Genomic DNA, 20563 nt, shown 5'->3' with positions numbered 1-20563 from the left:
CGAGCATAGTTCTATTTATGAGAGGGTTTTGAGCTTACCACAGTGAGGTGGTTTTGTTAAAATTGGCTTTTTTTTTTCTTTTTCTTGGCCAGTCCTGGGCTCGGGCCCAGGACTGTGTGGGTATGTGGTACCGAGGAATCGAACCCCGGTCTTCATGCATGCTAGGCAAGCACTCTGTCATTAGGCCAAACTCCCGGCTTTGTTGTTGTTGTTTTGATTTTTGGTAGTTCAGTAACCTACTTGGCTTTAGATTGCTTGTGAACAGAAGGACTTACAGCCAAGGATTCTTCCTGAAGCTGCAATGAGATCTCCTAAAGAGATAATCCTGCTTTCCTAGAGCCATGGATGCCACTTCCTTCTCAACACTGCCCTTGGTGTGCAGCAGGCAGCCAGATCCATCACTGATCCCACTGTCCTGTAAGAAACCCAACACAAGCATTGCTCACCGCCTCCTGCAGGGCTGGAGGATGCAGGCTGAGTCAACACTCATGAATCGAAGAAGGCCCTGGGGACACTGTGGGAAGCCAGCAGTGTCCACTAGCCAGTTGCTCAACATCTGCAGCAATCTCTTTCTTTCTGCTTCACTGTGTCATACAAAGAGGGAGGAAAGGCAATTTATTGTGATAACTGAAATTATAAAGTGAATGATTGGGTCTACAATATCTAGACACACCCTCTGTCTCACATACACACACATAAATACACACACACAGACTTTATATGACTTCAAGAACTTGGAGGCTTTGTTATTGTTGCCTTCCCCCTCTCTCCCCACAATGATTCCATTGCTTCATTCACTTGCTGTTCAATTATTTTTTTTTAATTTTTCGGCCAGTACTGGTGCTTGAAATCAGGCCTTATACTCTTGCTTGTTTTTGTTGTTTTTTTTCCTCCTCAAGTTCTGGGTGCTCTCCCTGAGTTTGTTTTTTTTTTACTCAAGGCTAGGACTCTACCACCTACCTCTTGAATCACAGATCCACTTCTGATTTTTTTTTTTCCTTTGGTAGCTGATTGAAGATAAATCTTCTGGGTTTTCCTACCTGGACTGGCTTCAAACCACAATCTTCAGATCTCAGGTGACTAAGTAGCTGAGATTACAGGAGTGAGCCACTGGCATCTGTCTTCTAAATGGTATTATTTTGATTGCCCCTTCGGTGAGAATACCACCAACAGCTGCCATTCTCAGGTAAAACATCTTTGGTCCCTCTAGATGGTGAGATGCTTGATTCTGAATAGAAAACTGCTTCATCCTCAAACTTCATCTTTCTTCCTGGGCTTCTTCTGGCTGAGATTCCCCCCACCACCACCTTTTATCCTTTAAAGTACGTATTGCTCATTTGTGTACAACCTAGATTGGTTAGTCTACATAGCTGAATGAAGAACTGAATATGGCTTAAACAACACTAGAGAGCTAAGGACTATTGTCAGAGCTGTACACATAGCAGTTTTGACTAAGTGTTCTCAATTATTGTGCTGCAACTGAGCTGACTATTAATTAACCCAGAAGAGTAAAGCATTGTGTTTACTCTGGGAATCAGTGAGGCCCATCTTTGCTTCTCTCCCAGCTCCTTCTTACTCTAAGGTGAAGAGTTTCCTGCTCCTTTTAATTGTGCAAAATCAGTGGTCTGAATTTGCTTTGTCATGCCACAGGCATTGGCTATTTTTGCTGAACACAACAGAACACAGACCATGACTCTTTCTCTCCTTCAACCTCCCCCACCCCTTGGTCAGTCATGGGACTTGAACTAAGGGCCTGGGCACTCTATCACTTTGAGCCACATCTCCACTTCTGGTTTTCTGGTAGTTTATTGGAGATAAGAGTCTCACAGCCTTTTCTTCCCCAGGTTGGCTTTGAATGTGATCCTCAGATCTCAGCCTCCTGAGTTAGCTAGGATTACAGGCATCAGCCTGGGTTCCAACTGGAACTCTTAGTTACAGAGACCTTTTTCTTCCTCTTTGAGCTTAGGATGTGATTTGAAATAACACATCCATCCATGAGGTTGAGGCCCCTTTGCAGGGCCATCACAGAGAGCTTGAGCAATGCAAAAGCCATCTACCTCTGACCTTTGATATAAATCCCAAGCACAACATGAGCATTTTAAAACTGACTGATTTGGAACCATATCTTTGGGCCAGGAATATGAATGTATGTATGCATGCATGCATGTGTGTATGTATGTACGTATGTATATGTATATGTATATGTATATACATATATGTGTGTGTGACAAGGTATTTTCTTTACAAAATATATCACCCTACTTAAAAAATATAAAGGAGGGGGCGGGAGTTCATCCTAGTGGTAGAGTGTTTGCCTAGCATGCACTAAGACCGGGTTTGATTCCTTGGTGCCACATATCATAAGCCGGAAGTGGTGCTTAGGCTCAAGTGGTAGAGCTCTAGCCTTGAGAAAGTCCAAGGACAGTGCTCAGGCCCTGAGCCAGAACTGGCAAAAAATAAAAAATAAAAAAATTAAGGGAATCACTTTTCATCCAATACTTAAGGTATTAGATATAGTTAGATTTGGCCCTGGGAGATGCAAAGAAAGTCTCCAAACAGGAGATAACATGTTGAAAAGGTTAATAATTAATGGGCACCCTTCCCTGACAAAGTATCAATAGGAATTCTGGTCTTCTGGGCTCCAGAAATCAGCGAGAGAACTTGGGATCCTGCATGAGACAGGAGAAATGGGAAGTCCTCTACGAGCCGTCATTGTCTTGGCTATATGCATCTTTATTCAATCAAGAGTGCATGGTCAGATCCTGGCATCAGGTAAGAGCCCATCTTTTCTCCAAGAAGAGATTTATATGTGGGTTCTATGGATCACTGCCGGGGGTGGGGGTGGGGGTGGGGGTGGCCTGAACTTCCTTTAGAGCAAACCTCAAGATTCTAGAAGCAAATCGCGGCTCACAGGGGACACGTAGCACTTTGTAAACGGGAATGGGTGCAGACATGACTGATGTCTCTTACAGGTCTGATTTGGGAGAGCAATCGTGCCAAGACTTCTTCAGCAAGGAATGATGTGATAGGTTGGGGATCTACCTTAGTGGTACTCTGGCATCTAATGATCGCTAGCAGGGAGCTCAACATGTGTGCATTGGTGGGTTGTCGGCTTGCTTGGCTCTCTTCAAGGAAAGAGAAATTCATGAGTCCTGTTTCTAACTGGGTTGGACTATTATTGTATGATGTTTTGTTTTCCAATCCTGGGGCTTGCACTCAGGTCCTGGGGCTATGTCCCTGAGCCTCTTTGTGCTCAAGGTTTGGGCTCTACTACTTGAGCCACAGTGTCACTTATGGCTTCTTCTGAGTAGTTGATTGGAGATAAGGGTCTCATAGACTTCTCTGCCTGGGCTGGCTTTGAACTGTGATCCTCAGATTTCAGCAAACTGTGATCCTAGATTTTAGCCTCCTGAGTAACTAGGATTACAGGTAGGACACTGATGCCCAGCTTAGCATATGTTTTTGGGTCTTTACTGTGTTGCCAAACACTTGCTCTGAGACTGAAGAATCAAACAGTAGTCTGCCTATTTTGTCTGTAATTTCATAAACTAGACTAAAGATGGCTAAAGATGGATCTGAATGGCAGAATAAGAAAGTAGAATTTAGGTTCTTGGATGAATAATGCCTTTCATCAATAAAGGATTGACATGAAGTTAACTGAAAAAGGTTGACCAAAATTTTGAGCTGTGGTTCAAAAGAAGTTAAGGGGACAGTGACCAGGCCCTGAATTCAAGCTCTAAGCCTGGCACACACACACACACACACACACACACACACACACACACACACACACACTTTAAAAATATCAAACTTAGGGGCGGGGAGTTTGGCCTAGTGCTTGCCTAACATGCACAAAGACCCGGGTTCAATTCCTCGGTCCCACATACATAGAAAAAAGCCGGAAATGGTACTGTGGCTTCAATGGTAGAGCTCTAGCCTTGAGAGAGCCCAAAGACAGTGCTCAGGCCCAGAGTTCAAGGCCCAGGACTGGCAACAAAAAAATCAAACTTAAAGAGAGTGGGCATTTGCTTATGAGATGGCTATAATCAGGAATGAATGACACTATGATAAAAAGTTTAGATTTGTTTTACTTTCCTCAAAGATGAAGCTTAAAGGGGATTCCAAATTCCTTGAGAATGGGGAATTTATTAATGGAAAATGTATCTGAAAAAATTCCAGAAATGCTTTTCCCATTTAAAAAAAATGGTTATTCCCTTTCTCTTAGGTGTTATTTTCTATACTATCTTTTTAGTGGTATTATTACCTCTCCCTCTTCACTAAGCATTTTATGAACCAAATAATTAGGATTTTTTTTGCATTCATCATCTCAGTTTTAAGAGTATACCCCTGAATGACTATTTCATAATAATTTAGCACCATGGAAGTAAATTGCTGGTGATTTTTAATACTTGGATTCAGTGGTTTAGCTAAATGGTCTTTCCTGCATTAGAAACGTTCTGGTTAGCTTTTTTTTTTTCTTTTATCAGTGTCTGAACTCAGGGCCTCCCACTTGCTCGTCTCAATTACTCACCAGTCAGGTATTCTACCATTTGAGTCACACTTCTAAACAAGTTTTTGCCTGTTGGTTGGCGATGGAGTCTCATAGACTTCTCTGCCCAGGTTGGCTTTGAACCTTGATCCTCCAGATCAGATGGAAGCCTCCTAAGTAGTAAGTGAGATTTCAGGGGTGAGCCACTGCCACCTGGCTGTTTGTTTGCTTTTACTGACATATGACATTGATCTAGAAAAGAGCCTTGAAGTCCTCCAAGGATTTTCAGAAAGCCCCCAAAACCTCTTCGATCCTTAACCTACATACCTCTGTATGTTAACCAAAAAACGCTAAGTTTCTTTCACTGAGCCTTGCGGTTCTGAGAGTCAATCAGACTGTTTCATTCAGTGGTCAGTGCGTTCACTGTCATTTCCAGAGCAGGCCGCTGGGGGAAAGCACCATACTTTGTTACTGTGCTATAGATCAGCCCGCACTGTTTGCAAAGCTAGCCGTGCCGAGGTAGACCTTGAAGGGGGAAAATGGCCTCCTCCAAGAATCTGAGAATGTGTTGATTTTTCTCAAAAGATCTCCCTGTCTTGCCGTTTCCCTGGGTTTTCACTCATCCAGAAGGAGAAGGAAGTGGCTGTGACTAGAATCAGGTTCCTCAGGCAGGAAGCCATTTCCTCTTCTTGCAAAGAGAACATTGATGAATCTTTCCCCAAAGCCCCTCCTGTGTGCAGATGGAGAAGGCACAGAATGTGGTTTTGGTTGTGATGCCAAAATCAAGTGATTTCCTCTGATATGCAGTGGGTACGGGACCAGGACTGCTGGCAAGTCTCCTAGAAGTTCCAGGAGAACCTCCCTAACAATGAGCCCTTGACCCAAATAACATGGAGGGTGCGAATGCTGCTCACTATGTAGCAAGCTCTAAGAGTCACTCATCAAACACCAGGAAGAACAGATCCCTTTTCCTGTGTGTGTGTGTGTGTGTGTGTGTGTGTGTGTGTGTGTGTGCTCTTACTGGTACTTGAGCTCAGATTTAGGGCCATGTGCTCTTGCTTGGTTTGTTTGACTCAAGGCTGGCACCCTACTACTTGAGCTACAGCCCCAGTTGCAGATTTTTGCTGGTTTAATGGAGCTAACAGTTACAAAGGCTTTTCTTTGTGGGCTGGCTTTGAACCATGATCCTCAGATCTCAACCCCCTGAATAAGATTACAGGTGTAAACTACTGGTGGCCAGTTTGGCAGAGGGTGGTTGTTTAAATTAATGCCAACATAGAATATGATGTGTATTAAACAATAACTAGTAAAAACATGATAATCTGAATATTACATATATATATTAATAATACTCTACTGAAGTAACCACAGGAACTGTCTAGAGCTTAGACCCAAAGCTATTTTGGCTAGTAGGAGCATTCATAAATCCTGATATTTATCAGAATTGAGACAATGGAAGGCAGAAAAACGTTCAGTTCTAATATTGTATTTAAACTCTCTCTAGAGGACAAAGGTCCTCTTCTTGACAGTTTTCAGGGCAGACAGTAGTCATTTTTCCAAAAAGACACTGACCTGATGAATCATCCAGCCATTGGGTGAGGAGGAGGCGAAACATTGGTGTGTCTAGAACAAGTAGATACCACCTACACTATTACACTAGTAAGTCCACTAGGAAATAAATTGCCACTAATAAGATTGAAAAGCAGTAGTTTGGAATTGTCGCTGGTGACTCTTATCTCAAGTAGTAGAGCACCAGCCTTGAGTGAAAAAGCCAAGGGACAGTGTCCAGGCCTTGACTTCAAGCCCCAGTACCAGCACACACACACAGACAGACAGACAGACAGACACACACACAGAACACACACAGAACACACACAGACACACAGACACACAGACACACACACACACACACACACACACACACACACACACTTGCGCCTGCACACACTCACAGTATATTAAAGATACAAAAGGAGTTTTGGGGGCCATGGAGGGCGGGGAAGGGGTTGTAATTGCGCAAGAGAAGAAATAAAAGGCCCTCACTCACCACAATTCAATTTCATCCTGGTTCTGGGGATGTGGTTCTGTGGTAGAGTGCTTCTACCAGCTGGGTTTCATCCCTAGCACTGCAAAAAAGAGAAAAGTTAGAGTCATTGTGGCTTTGCTTGTACCAAGAAAGCCATGGGACAAGAGGTCTTGCCCTGGTCATTCACTTGCCTCCTGTACCCAAGCTCACAGGCTCAGCCAGACACAGATTAGTGCCTGTGTTTGTCTGTAGCGTGCAGGTGTGTGTGTGTGGGGGGGGTCCTGCTAATTCCTCTCAGGGCTCCCTCACCACAAGGAACATCATTCATGACTAATATTCACGACAAGGTCCAAGGAAGGAAGTCACCATCCAGAAGTGTACCTAGATCCAAGACAGCAGCCAACCAGCCCCCCAGGTTCAAATCAAATACTCTTCACTCTGCCAGATTTCCTAGCCATACCTGATGAACCTGGAGCTCCCTAAGTGTGTATGTGGGGTTGGTTACCCTAGAGAGAAGGTCAGAGGACAGGTCTCTGCCTCCCAACTTGCCTGCACATCACAGCGACACCCCCTCCCACCCCAAACTTTGATCACATTTTTTCATTCTGGGCCCAGAATTAAATAAACCATTGGTACAAAGAGAGTCTGTAGAGCCGATGGTGGAAGGCACAAGGGCCTGAAAACTGACCTGACAACCCACTTCGCCAAGTGGGAGCCCCAGCCAAAAGCAAGCCTGGCATACAGTGTATCTCAATCTTCACTCCCTCCCCTCCCGGTGCCCTATTTCCACACCAGCTGCTTCAGTGCCACAGTGGTGGCAGGCCAGGGGCTCACAGGCTGCTCAGCAAGGAGGGAGGCCAGAGAGGAGCTGGCCTGAGCAAAAAAAAAAAATTCCAGTAACACCATCCAGGGTGAAGTGAGCAGCTCTGACCTACGCCCCCAACATACGTAACCTTATTTTTCTCCCAGCTTAGGGAGTTGGCTTGGAACAAGTTCCAAGGAGAGTGTCGAGGGTGTCTGTGTCATGGTGGGATCTTCTTTGTTGAGAACTGGAATCCAGCCCACCAGAGAACATGACTGCCCACAGCTAGGGAAGGACATCTGACCTTCCCTCTGCTCCTTGCCTGGCTAAGGGCTGGTAGGAGCCACAGTTAGACTTCAGCCTCTGTGGGAGAACCAGACAACGGGACAGAATTTAGTCCTGAAAGGACCTGTATTAGGGTTCACACACAGCCTCTGAGCTTGGGGGGAAGGAGAGAAAAATTCCGGCCTTTGACACATTTTGAGGACCTCAGTGCTTGCTTGGCGGCTCTAGAAAAGATGCAGTTCTTAGATATGACCACTAGGGAGCGAAGTGGCCTCTTTGCTTTCTTCCACGGAGAGGGCTTCAGGCTTGGGAGAACCTTGAGTTTCTGGATGACAGGAAACCTAGAGGTTGGTCTCTCTTTCTTCTCTGTGTTGAACTTTGTTTTCCTGATAGTTTTGACTCCCCGCCTCCCTCAGTGGAGTTTGGGCTGGAGGGTGAGCAGGATATGTTGGAAGAAACTCCAAGTGGTAGAAGCGCAGACTTCCATCTTTCACCTCCCTATCTGGGGTTGACATTCAGGGCCTATGGGATCCAATGAGGAGATGCACAGCCATTTGAAAATAAGGGGGTGACCTCACTCAGCATTATATTCGTCCCAACATTATGTAAGAAGATAACAGTGCACGTGTCTTATCACAAATGTGTGAAAAGGTACAGAGAGAAAAAATGTACAGAAAAGATCTTCAGCTAAACTTACATCTGCATGTTGTCTGTTCCCAATTCTATGTCATGTTTTTGCACTGCATCTATCTGCTATGAACCTATTGTTAACTGTTTAAAAATAAGTTTACTTCAAGATGAAGGGTTCTATAGTTTAAGTGCACATCATTTGCTAAAATAAGATTTCTGAGACTCACCTGCAGAGTTGGTACCTCAATGGGCCTGGGGTAGATCTACAAATTGTTGTGTATCACAAGTGTTAAGAGTGTGGCTGGGCTAGGGACCACCGAGGACCAGTAGAACAAACAAACAATATGATTTATGAGAGACACAAGGCTTAAACGCAGATCTCCTCATTCCTAGGCTGGAGCACTTCTCACAGAAGCCATTTGATCCTTGAACAAACCTGCTTGCTTCCCTTCCCTTCTCTTCCCCTCCCTATTCTCCCTCCATTCCTTCTTTCCTTTCATGATGATGATGATGATGATGATGATGATGATGATGACGTAGTTGTACAAAAGCTTTATCGTTCCATGAGTCAGGTATGAGTACTATACTTCTTAGTCACTATCACTCTTCCTATGTCCTCCTCATCTCCCCTCTCCCATCCCTACCCTCAAGTTATGTAGTTCATTTTGGAGGGGGGGAGCAGGGATTATGAGGCTTGAACTCTGGGCCTGGGCACTATCCCTAAACTCTTCAGCTCAAGGCTACCACCCTACTCTTGAGCCACAGTCCCACTTCCCGTTTTCTAGTGATTAATTGGACACGAGAGTCTCACAGCTTTGTAGTGCCTGGGCTGGTTTTGAACCAAGATCCTCAGATCTCAGCCTCCTGAATAGCTAAGATTACAGGCATGAGCCACCGTGCCTGACTGTATTTCACGTTTAATGCAATGGACAGTCTGCCTCATTTCTAACTCTGGAGAGAAGGGCTGGGAGTCAACATCTACTGCTTCTAGGGGTGTGTGTGTGTGTGTGTGTGTGTGTGTGTGTGTGTGTGTGTGTGTGATGGTCACAGCTCTATTTCTAGCTTTTTGCTGGTTAATTGAAGATGAGTCTCATAGACTTCCTGCCTAGGCTGGCTTCCAACCACAATCCTCAGATCTCAGTCTCCTGAGAGCAGCGATGATTATAGGCATGAGTTACTGGAGCCTGGCTCCGCATAATATTGTTTTAACCCAAGAGTATTCTCCTCCAAAGTACAACAGCATCGTGTTGAAAAAAATAAATAAAAAAGAGTGTCTCAAAGAAAAGATCCTCTTGTGTTGTAAGAAAGGAGAGAAGGTCGGCACTCCCCTTGACAAGAAAAGGTTCTCAAGCTGAGATGCGCTTAGAATGGGCAGAAAAACTAGCCATTGCACTTAGCTAATTAACTGTCCACTCTGAAATACCACTCTGGCAGCCCTGAAAATATGATCAAGAACATTCTTTTCCCCTGAGCTGGGCATTACAGAGCTGGGTAGGGCCAATTTGTTCTCAGATGACAAGGACTGGCCTTTCTGTGACTAGGAAAAGTTTCCAGAAAAAACATCACTGCTTTATACTGAAATCGAACAAGATCAACAGCAGAAAATGTCAGCATTCTTTCATTACCCACTGTGTGCCTGGCCTATTGTCAACACAAAAACACAGTTCCATTCAACAAGGACCTTCCACCCAATAGAAACTCCAGCCCCCTGCAGGGGTGTGTGTGTGTGTGTGTGTGTGTGTGTGTGTGTGTGTGTGTGTGTGTGTGTGATAAAGTTGACACAACAGAAATCCAATAGAACATGATATATATAAACAACATTATGCATAGAACATAACAAGAATGTAGAAGCAAACAGCAGTCAGCAGTTAAGGAGGAGTTATACAAGAAAGAATATTTGAATTGGGTCTTAACAGAAGACCATAACCAGCCTTGACTGGAACACTTGAAAACAAAAAGTGAAAGTGGGACTCCAGGAGGTTTTAGTGTGGCACAGTAGGAAGGGTTTGAGGCGGTCATGCAAAAGGAATGATCAGAGGAAACGGCATGGAAAGCCATCTGAGGGAGCATGGCTGTTACCCCAGAAGCCACGTTGGCCCCTTGGCTGATTCACAGGGGGAGAGATTGTTTGCTGACCGCCTTTTCTGGCTGGGTTGAGAGCCTTATCTCTAAGTCTGACTAAAACCCTGGCCACTCTCTACTAGAGACAGGTGGTAGGAACATGAAAACTCAGGATGGGGCGTAGCAATCAGAAAATTTTCCACTCACCAGCCCTGTAAACTTCCAAATATAACCCTTCCTCCAAGGAAGGGCCCAGCCTTGGTTGGCTCTCTCTGGAGTTGTGGTATTCATTTCTGCTCTGTACGTAAGTCATAGGGAGTCCAATCTTCCATCTTGAAATCCCTTCTTTGGATTCTGAAAAGAGAACCATTTAGAAATGCTCCATCACCTAATGGAGTGATAAACCTGAAGCATTGGCGAAATAGAGAAGTAGAGTTCTACCCATATTTCATGCCACTCTTGGGGCTTGAACACATGGACTTTGCACTCTCACTTGGCTTTTTCGATCAAGGCTGGTGCGTTACCACTTGACCCACATCTCTACTTCTGACTTTTTGCTGGTTAATTAGAAATAAGAATTTCTAGGATTTGGCTTTCTGGACTGGCTTTGGACTTCAGTCCACAGATCTCAGCCTCCTGAGTAGCTAGAATTGCAGGCATGAGTTATCAGCTCCTGGGAAATTTTGCCCATTTGAGATAAAAATCCTGGTACCAAAACTGAAACCCAAGTGACTTAACTGCCTGGTGGATTTTGATTTCCAGATTCATGGTAAACTCAATCCAAGCCAGCAAATGTCTGTCTGGGGCAGACACATAGCAGTATTTGGTCAATTGCTGACAGTGAAAATAAAAAATTGGCTGGCCCTTGTTAGCTCACACCTATAATCTTGGCTATGCAGGAAGCTGAGATCTGAGGAATGTGGATCAGAGCCGACCCTGGGAAGGAAACTTCCTGAGACTTTTACCTCCAAATAAACCTATACTCACACACACACACACACACACACACACACACACAGCCAGAAATGGAGCTGTTACTCAAGTGGTAGAATGCTAACCTTGAGCAAAATAAAGCTTAGAAACAAGAAACAAAGCCTAGGCCCTGAGTTCAAGCCCCAGGGTTGGCATACCCACAGAGAAAGGAAGGAAACCCTCACTTGGCTGTAATAGAGTAATTGAAATGTACAGAATAACAGCTACTATTTTTAGGAACTTTCAAATGTTCCAAGAGCTGGGTCTATTTATTTCACTTTAATCCATGAGTTCACCCTAGAAGATAGGTATTATTAGGGCTGGTTTATAGATGGGGACATTGTAGCTCAGAGTAATAAAGCCACTTACCTTAAATCACTCAGCTAGTGACGCCACCCCAAAATTCACAGCCAGATCTGTGAGCCTCGAAACCTACCCATGTCAGGGAAGCCTTGTCTCTGGTTCTGCTTAAGGGTAGACTTGTCTACAGGATGACAGAACAGGAGAAGCCTGCCCCAGTCCCCGGGTTTCTCCTTTATCTGATGTTCAGGGATACAAATTACCCTTCCCACAGCTCACTTGAGTAACATACTTTCAGAAGGGTTCCATTGTCTACATCGGTGCCCAGGCTTGAGACATCTGAGCCTCTTTGGGCCTGGCAACTTTTTTTTTCTTTTCCTGTTGGTTGTGGGGCTGGAACTCTGGGCCTGGGCACTGTCCCTGAGTTCTTCAGCTCAAGGCTTGCATTCTACCACTTCGAGCCACAGCACCACTTCTGGTTTTCTGGTGGTTTCTTGGAGATCAATGTCTCACGGACTTTCCTACCTGGGCTGGCTTCTAACTGTGTTCCTTAGATCTCAGCCTCCTGAGTAGCTAGGATTACAGCTGTGAGCCACCAGCACCTAGCCTGACCAAGTTTATTTCTAACTAAATGTTTGTGCTCACCTTAACCGACTACGAGGGACAAAGTCCTAGTTTCCCTGTCATTGCAGGCTCCATCATGGCCTTCATTATTGAGCCAAAGTCAAGCCAGAAAGAGAGGTATAATTGCCAAGCCATTCCTCAAAGAATGAGCAACCATGCAATGTCAAACCTGCACATTTTACAGTTCCTTCAACCCAAGTATCCTTCAAGTTCTTGATTGTCTCTTGTGCTGTTTTGCGTTTCCATGGTTTGAATTCAGGGCTTCCTTCTTGCTTAGTTTGCTTACTTAGTGGGTGTTCTCCCACCCAAACCACATGTCCTAATTCCTGCTTTTTGCTGGTTATTTTGAAAATAAGACTCTTGAAGACTGTTTTTTTTTTTTTCCCTGCCCAGACTGGCTTTACACTGTAAGCCTCAGAATCTCAACTTCCTGAGCAGCTAGGAGGACAGGCCACCAGTGCCCAATTCAGGACTGGATATTCTATAAGCCGAGAGGAACCCTCTTGGCTTCCCCGTGGCTTCGTATGAACCCACAGAACACCTGAGAGATTTCTTTTTAGTGAATACGTGCTTCCTGCCTGTGAGGTAGGCAGGTCTTGGAATCTTTCCTGCGGCCGTGTGCTGCTTCAGCCACCACCTTCCCCTCCTCCAGCGGAGCTGTCTTTCTGGCGATTGACGGATCTAGCAGTCAGGAAGGGGAGCCCTGAAGCAAGAACTCCAAGAAGGGACTCAGGAAAGAACGGTGGGGAGGGGATCCAGGGCCCAACCCACCCCTAGGTGAGAATAGATGACCAAGGTAACAGGGAAAAGGAACAGAACTCAACATGGCCTTTCAGCCGTGTGTGTGTGTGTGTGTCTGCACACACATGTGCACACTGTGTTAAGGGGCCGGGCACTGTCCCTGAGCTTTTTCAAACTCAAGGCTAGTGCTCTAGCACCTAGAGCCACGGCAACACTTCTGGCTGTTTTGGTGGTTCATTTGTGGTTCAGGGACTTTCCTTCCCCGAGCTGGCTTCCAACCATGATCCTCAGATCTCAGCGTCCTGAGTAAGCTAGAATTACAGGCATGAGCCACCAGCACCCAGCCATCCACTGCTCTGTCCCAGGTCCCAGAGGAGACATGGGGAAGACTATGCACTGTGAACTCTGCAAACCCTCTGCTGCTCCTTGGAGGGCTTCAGACTTGTATATAGGCACAACATCAGAATGAGGGTGCAGTGTGCCCCTGGTCCAAACAGGGGCCTGGTGGGGGGGTCATGTAGGAAGCAAGGGTCAGCTGAAGCTCACAGAGGTCAGCTGGATGCTGAGTGGTGGAGGGACATTGGCCCCTGACAGCAGCCCCAGCCCAAAATGTCTGGAACCCAAGAAGTTACTACTTTGATGATAGATATGGGATAAACCCCTTCTCTCCCCCTCCTCACCCCTGCATCTTTCCAGAGTGTTACACAGCATAAACTTAAAGCAAGTCACCTGTGCTTTAAGAGGCCTTTCCCACACACAGGCTTGTATTCTGTGTCCAGCCAAGCTGTTACCTAGGCTCACTCAATCTCCACCATGGACAAATGGCCCAAGGCCAGCTGTCCCCAGCCTAACTCCCCTCCGTCCACCCCTGCTGAGCCAGCCCCAAAGGAAGGTGTAGGGATGGCTGGTGTTTAAGGGCAGAACCAGGACTAGGATGGCAGACTCTAAGCTCTGGGAACCTGTGTCTGCCAGGGACTCCTACCTAGGTGGAAATATAATGTGCAATCCAAGATAGGCATTGGTAATCCTAGCTACTCAGGAGGCCGAGATCTGAGGATTGTGGTTCAAAGCCAACCCAGGCAGGAAAGTCCATGAGACTCTTACCTCCAATTAACCTCTAGAAAATGGGAAGTAGGGCTTCGCTCAAGGGTAAGGTGGTAGCTCAGGGACAGCACGCTTGAACTCAGGACCTGAGTTCAAGCCCCATAACTGACATCATCATCATCATCATCATCATCATCATCATCATCATCATCATCATCTAGAGTCCTGAGAAAGACCTTGGGGATCAAAAGACAGGTAGCTGTGTGTCTTAAAAGCTGAATCTAAGTTCCAGTAACATCACTATAGTGAGAAGTGGCCTTGGGCAAATTACTCATGGTCTAGCCATTGGTTAGTCATTCTCTATGATGTGAGTAATCAAGACCCCATTAGGCTGTCCCAGGGAGATAAGACAATGAAACATTCTGCAACCTCTCATGACTGGCCATGAAAGCCATGTTTGTGTGGAGATCAGAAGGACACACACAAGTTCAAGGCTGGCCCTGGCAAAAAGTGAGACTTCATTTTAATCAACAAACTGGGTATGGAATCACGGAAGTGATCTCACTCAGAAAATTATAGATAGGAGGATCTTAGTCCAAAATCAATCCTAGGCAAAATGATGAAACTTTAATTGAAAAAAAAAACCTCAAACAAATAGTTTTTAAAAGAAGAGCTGGGGGGGGCTAGGAGTTTGGCCTGGTGGTAGAGTGCTTATCTAGCATGCACGAAGACGCAGGTTCGATTCCTCGGTACCACATACATAGAAAAAAGCCAGAAATGGTGCTGAGGCTCAAGTGGTAGAGCTCTAGCCTTGAGAAAGTCCAAGGACAGTGCTCAGGCCCTGAGCTCAAGCCCAGGACTGGCAAAAAAAAAAAAGAGCTGGGGATGTGGTTTAAGTGGTAAAGTACCTGCCTAGCCAGCACATAGCCCTGAGTTCAAACATCAATACCATTAAAATTAAATTTTTAAAGGAAGCACAAGTGCGGGCATTGTTTGGTTTTCACCTGTAATCCTAGCTACTCAGGAGGCTGAGATCTGAGGATCACAGTTCAAAGGCAGCCCATGCACAAAAGTCCTTGAGACGCTTATCTCCCACCAGGAAACCAGAGGTGGAGCTATGGCTCAAAGTGGTAGAGTGTCAGCCTTGAGCAAAAAAGCTGAGGCAGAAATCAGAATAAGCATTCCAAAAATACAGGAGTGCCAGCATAGGTCTGGACCTAGTTTCCTTTGCAGAATCAATTGCGAAGTTGCTGAGGTCTTGCCGAGTGTTTATGACAGCCCTGCGATGTTAACCCTGTCCCTGTGCCTGTCTCTGTCTCTGTCCCTGTCTCTGTCTCTCTATCTCTCTCTGCAAAATGCATACAGGGTACCTGAGAAAAGCTGGCTGTGTGCCCACTATGAATCTTCCAGAAGTGATCCCAGGTCCTTTGGGTTTCCATGGCACCAGGAAAGCACATCCTGTGTGTGTGGGGGGGGAGGGGTGTGATGTGCCTCTATTGTGCCTTTTTTCTGAATGCATTCCCCATGATGCTTTATTAGCTTAATGGGGAATTTAAAGCTTCCCTGGGCTTCCAATGCTGTTTTCTGAGCAGAGCTTCTCAAACTTTAATGCATTCGTGAACCACCTGGAGAGTTCTAGAAAATGCATGTTTCAAGAGATCTGGAGTGGGTTCTATTATCCCGTATGTCTAAGATATGGCCAGGTGATGCCACACTTTGAGCATCAGAGTTCCCAAGCACATCACAGAGCCCCTCATTTGCTCAGCAAGCTGGCAGGAAGCATGCACTAAACCATCTTTCTCTCTTTCTTCTTTTCTTCCTTCTTTCCTTCCTTCCCCTCCTCCTTCCCTCCATCCCTTCTTTTCTTTTCTTTGTCAGTTGTGGGGCTTGAATTCAGGCCTTGGGCACTGTCTCTAAGCTTTTTCACTCAAAACAAACTGAACAGCAGTGTCTGTGGCAAAGACAAAATAAATGTTTGCCTTAATCAAAGGGCAGAACAGGGGATGAGTGGAAAAAAGGAATCAGGGAATAGGCAAATGAGGGAACAGGGCAAAAAGCCTCTTGTCTCCCTTGGTGGACAAAGGCCTGACTTGGAGACTAGCCAAGGCCTGGTGAGAAAACTCTAGAAAGAGATCTCAGAAGAGGATGTGGCTGATGGGAAGTGCTTGGTAGATTTGTGCAAAAGCAGCAGTGATGTTAAAGCTCAGGGGAGAAAGGACAATTCATTGTGCAGGGGTGGGTGAGGGGCTACCCCCCTCCCCAGGGCTCCTTCTCAAAAGCTCTTCTCCCCGAACCCTGGCTCAGCTCCTCTGTGTCTCAGCTGTCAAGCTCCTTGTCTGAATAGATGGTGGATTAGGAAACAAGATAGTGGCCATCGATTAGTGTTCAGCTGCATGGCCCCTGGGTTCTATTTTCGAGGAAGCTCACCGCAGATCCACAGAGGAGAGGTTTCCATTCCTTTCCTTTCTTGTCCAATTCCTTGGAACAACAACAACAAAAAAGCCACCCAACATTCTCTCCCAAAGAAATTGAGATTTATGGGTTGCTGTCAATATCAACACATGTTAGCCATTATTTGAATGTCTCCTTGCTCCTTGAGACTGATTGCTATTTACTTTGAAAGATAAATGTGGCTTTATAATCCATGCTGGTTGCTAGGAAGAATGAATCTTGGCTGTGTGTGTCTTCCCTTGGAGATATTTTTATTCTATTTCCTTTGTCTGATAGTGAGAGCTCCACTCTGTCTCCCAGCCCTCCCCCCCCACCACCTCCCTCCCATGGCTCAGGGTGAAAGCGCTGAGGTTCTGGGAATAAATGACAGGAGAAGCCAGGCTGTCCTCAGTCAAGGATCACCCGTGTGGCCATCTGGGGTGACCTTTGGCATCTTAGCAATGATAAACTGAAGGCATGGAGCTTGCTGTCTAGGCCCAAACTGAGACTCAAAAGGAGCTTGCTGGAGGAGTAATGGGTGGAAACTGAGGTAGAAGATGAATCATTCCTATTAATGGGTCTCCATCTTTGGCAGGCATCCAAACTCCAGAAGATCTTATTTGTCACAGGTCATTGGTTCAAAAGTTCCAGGCTCAGTAGGCCAAGGAAGGTTCCAGAGATAGAAATTTCTGAACAGCTCCAGGTAATCTTAATAATGAGGCTTCCTATTCCTTGACTCTTTTATTTAATTTTATTTTTCTTTTCCTGCCAGTCCTGGGGCTTGAACTCAGGGCCTGGGCACTGATTCTGAGCTTCTTTGCTCAAGGCTAGTGCTCTACCACTTCAGCCACAGTGCCACTTGTGGGTTTTTTTTTTCTTTTTGTGTGATACTGAGGAAACAAACCCAGGGCTTCATGCATGCTAAGCAAATACCCTACAACTATGCCCCATTTGAAGCCCACTTCTTGATTCTTATGTATACTCATGTATACTTACTGTCTTAGGGATTGGAAACAGTCAATGAAGATGTTTTCTCACTCCATGTCCATTCACAACACATTGGCAGCTTAGCCACAGCTTTAGTGGTTGTATTTACACGTAGGGATGTAAACACTATAAATCAAGATTAGACTGGAGTCAGCAAACATTGTCTACAAAGGGTCAATGCTGGAGACTTTTTTCCCTTTATAGGACGTGAAGTCTCTGTTGTAGCTCCTCAACACAAATTTAGATAATAGACACACAAAGGAACATGGTTGTGTCCTAACAAAACTTTACTCAACACAGATGGTGGGCCACATGTGTCAAGCCCTATAGACTGATGACTTTCTGGTCTAGCTTTAAGAAAGGTAGAAAGAAGATGTTAACAGTAAGTGAACTTGTCTACTGTGTAGACAAATTGTCCCAGTTACAACTGGCACAACAACAATAAAATAAGGAGTATTCTTCCAGTGTTGAAAAACAATCATCTGCCAGGTATGAGTGTCTCACACCTGTAATCCTAATTACTCCGAGGCTGAGATCTGAGGGGCACTGTTCAAAGCCAGCCAAGGCAGGTAAGTCCATGAAACTCTTATCTCCAATTCACCACCAAATAGCTGCATGTAGAGCTGTGGTTCAAGTGGTAGTGCATTAATTAGCCTTGAGTGAAAAAGCTAAGGGACAGCACCTAGGTCCTAAGTTCAAGCCCTAGTACCAACACACACACACACACACACACACACACACACACACACACAATTATATTTCTAAAGTGCAAGGGTAAAACAAAGCAGTTTATACTTGTTCTAAGAACATAGGTAGCTAGAGGATTAAAAAATACATTTTCATGAGTTGGAATAATAACAGAAATTATATGGCAAAAAAAATCCTGCTTCCTTGCTAGCCTCAGTAACTAGAGAGCTTTAAAAATAAAATAAATAAGCACCTGTTTGGGTGTTTTATTCCTATAGAGACAGGACAATTGTTGAAGAAAAATTATGCTTATATATTCTGCGCTAGGCCTCTTGGAGGAAGAATAAAATTCTGAGTGGGGTTATCAAGAAATTGCTTACTAAATGTGAAGTGTGTGTGTGTGTGTGTGTGTGTATGTGTATGTGTGTGTGTGTGTGTGTGTATTGCTTAAATATTCTGCTTTGGATGGTTCTCATGAAGACTGGGGGCAATATTTACTATGTCATATTTTAGCACTCTGTTAAGTTTGAATGAAACTATCTCTCAACCAGGCATTTAGAGCTCTGACCTCTCTCCCCCACCGCCACCGACTTGCCCCACCCTGTCCTGCCTTGCCCCTCTTCTGGAGTTCCTTTTAGAGAATTCATGCTAAGTACATAAATCAAATTTCAAGTCAGAAAGACTTGAAAAGCTCCAGCTTGGTCCAGGTTTTCAGGAAAGCAGCTGCTTCTGGAGGAAACAGAAAATAAAATAAACAAGATGGGGATCTACCCCAGCCCCTACACACACACACACACACACACACACACACACACACACACACACACACACAGACCATAGACATACACACAGGTATTTGGTATTTCCGAGTCACATAAATAGTGTTTTACATGTATGGGGAAACAAGCATTGTCCCCCACAAGCATTGTGGCCCCATCACACTGTAGAAAACGGTTCTCTCTGCCTGCTTCTGGTTATTTCTGTGAGGCCACAGGAAGGACTCTCCCCGCCCGCTCCTAGGAAGGGAGGAGTGGAATGGATTCCTGCTCCTTTGCCCTGGGGTGGGGAGGATGGAATTACTCATGGCCTGGAAGCCTGGGGCAGGCAGATGGCTTCCCCCTTGGTACACAAGCCCTGGCCTAAGCTAATGGGGTCCTCTGAGGTCAGAACAGCAGCCGGGGGCCAAGCGGCACACTGCCTCCCACCTCCCAAGAGCCAGCCTCTGCCTTTCTAAGGAAGAGAGCCTCTGAGAACACCCTGAGAGCTCTTATGCACATTCTTGTGCCCCACCTTCTGATCTCCAAGTCCACGTGGATGTCTGGGACAGGCCTGTTGTGTCCTCTCCAAAATCCTTTTAATTCCTACCAAAGCCCATTCAAATCAATTTCAATGTCGTCCAAACCTCTCAGCGCTTAGGATGATTAAGATATAAAATCACATGTTAGAAGTGAAGGAGGGCCCAGCTTCAGTCTCTGACGCGTGTGTGTGTGTGTGTGTGTGTGTGTGTGTGTGTGTGTGTGTGTGTATGTATGTTCCTGTCCTAGGGCATGAACTCTGACTCTGTCCCTAAACTTCTTTTTGCTCAAGGCCAGCACTCTACCACTTGAGCCATAGCGCCACTTTCTGCTTTTTCTGAATAGTTGGTTGGACTCGTAGACTTCTCTCCTCATGCTGGCTTCCATGGTGAACCTCAGATCTCCTCTCAGGCAGCTGGGATGATGGGTGTGAGCCCCTTCCAGGAGTCTCTGGTCATATTACCTGTGGGCTTCCCGGAGAGCAGTTCTAGATTCTCCATTAGGTTCTCCACCACCACCACCACCACCACCACCTTCATTATGTGATTTCACTTGAGGTTAAGGTTAAACAAGGCAAAGCCACCTGCTTTCCTGCCTTCCCCATCCCTCCTTGCCCATTCTCTTCTAGGCATGTGGAAGCCCAACAGTTGGCTATCTCCTCCACTGCCATCTTATTTCTCTTGGTCTTCTCCTCTTGCTCAGGTCTGGTTCCCATGTTCCTCTCGCATCAGGTTTCTAGGCCCTGCTCTCTGTCATCACATGCCACTCACAGCTAACCTTACCTGACACTCACAGCACCGGGCATGGTGCCAAATACGACCCATGAGCCATTGTTTTCCAGCTTCCCAGTAAGCTTATGATTCTTCAGACGAGGAATTAAAGGCCAAGGAAGTTCCCTGACTTTCTGGAAACTACCCAGCTAGTCACTGGCAGAGCAAAGGTCTTGTACTGGAAGCCAGTGAGTGTGGTGAATGGAACGAGCACAGCTTTCTGTTCCCCAGCCAGGAGTTTGACTTTGAACTTTGTCAAAGGCAGATGCCTGTCAGCTACCTCAGTCCTCTGAGTGGAAGACCAAGGCTTAACTCCTCCTGGGTCCAACAACTGGCTACTCCCAGGACAAGCTCCACCAATAGGTTAACCAGCTGGATGAAGTCTTTTTTAAAGGTTGCTTTATCCAAACAACTTGTTGT

The 20563-nt window shown here is 45.6% G+C and overlaps 1 protein-coding gene and 1 pseudogene across 1 annotated transcript in view; both read left to right on the top strand.

Annotated features, from left to right (window-relative positions):
• Positions 1-2645: 2645 nt before the first annotated feature.
• Positions 2646-20563, top strand: part of Lipc (lipase C, hepatic type) — a 66843-nt gene continuing 48925 nt past the window's right edge. The window contains exon 1 of the mRNA XM_090358319.1: positions 2646-2772. Coding sequence (XP_090214445.1) covers positions 2688-2772 — 85 coding nt within the window. The 5' untranslated portion in view covers positions 2646-2687. The remainder of the gene's footprint in view (positions 2773-20563) is intronic.
• On the top strand, positions 9527-9635 carry LOC150046416 (U6atac minor spliceosomal RNA; annotated as a pseudogene).

Source organism: Megascapheus bottae, chromosome 25 (genome assembly GCF_031878675.1).
Source record: "Megascapheus bottae isolate mThoBot1 chromosome 25, mThoBot2.hap1, whole genome shotgun sequence".
Classification (NCBI taxonomy): Eukaryota; Metazoa; Chordata; class Mammalia; order Rodentia; family Geomyidae; genus Megascapheus; species Megascapheus bottae.
The sequence above is the reverse complement of the archived record's forward strand: the minus strand, read 5'-3'. Positions and strand labels throughout refer to the sequence as shown.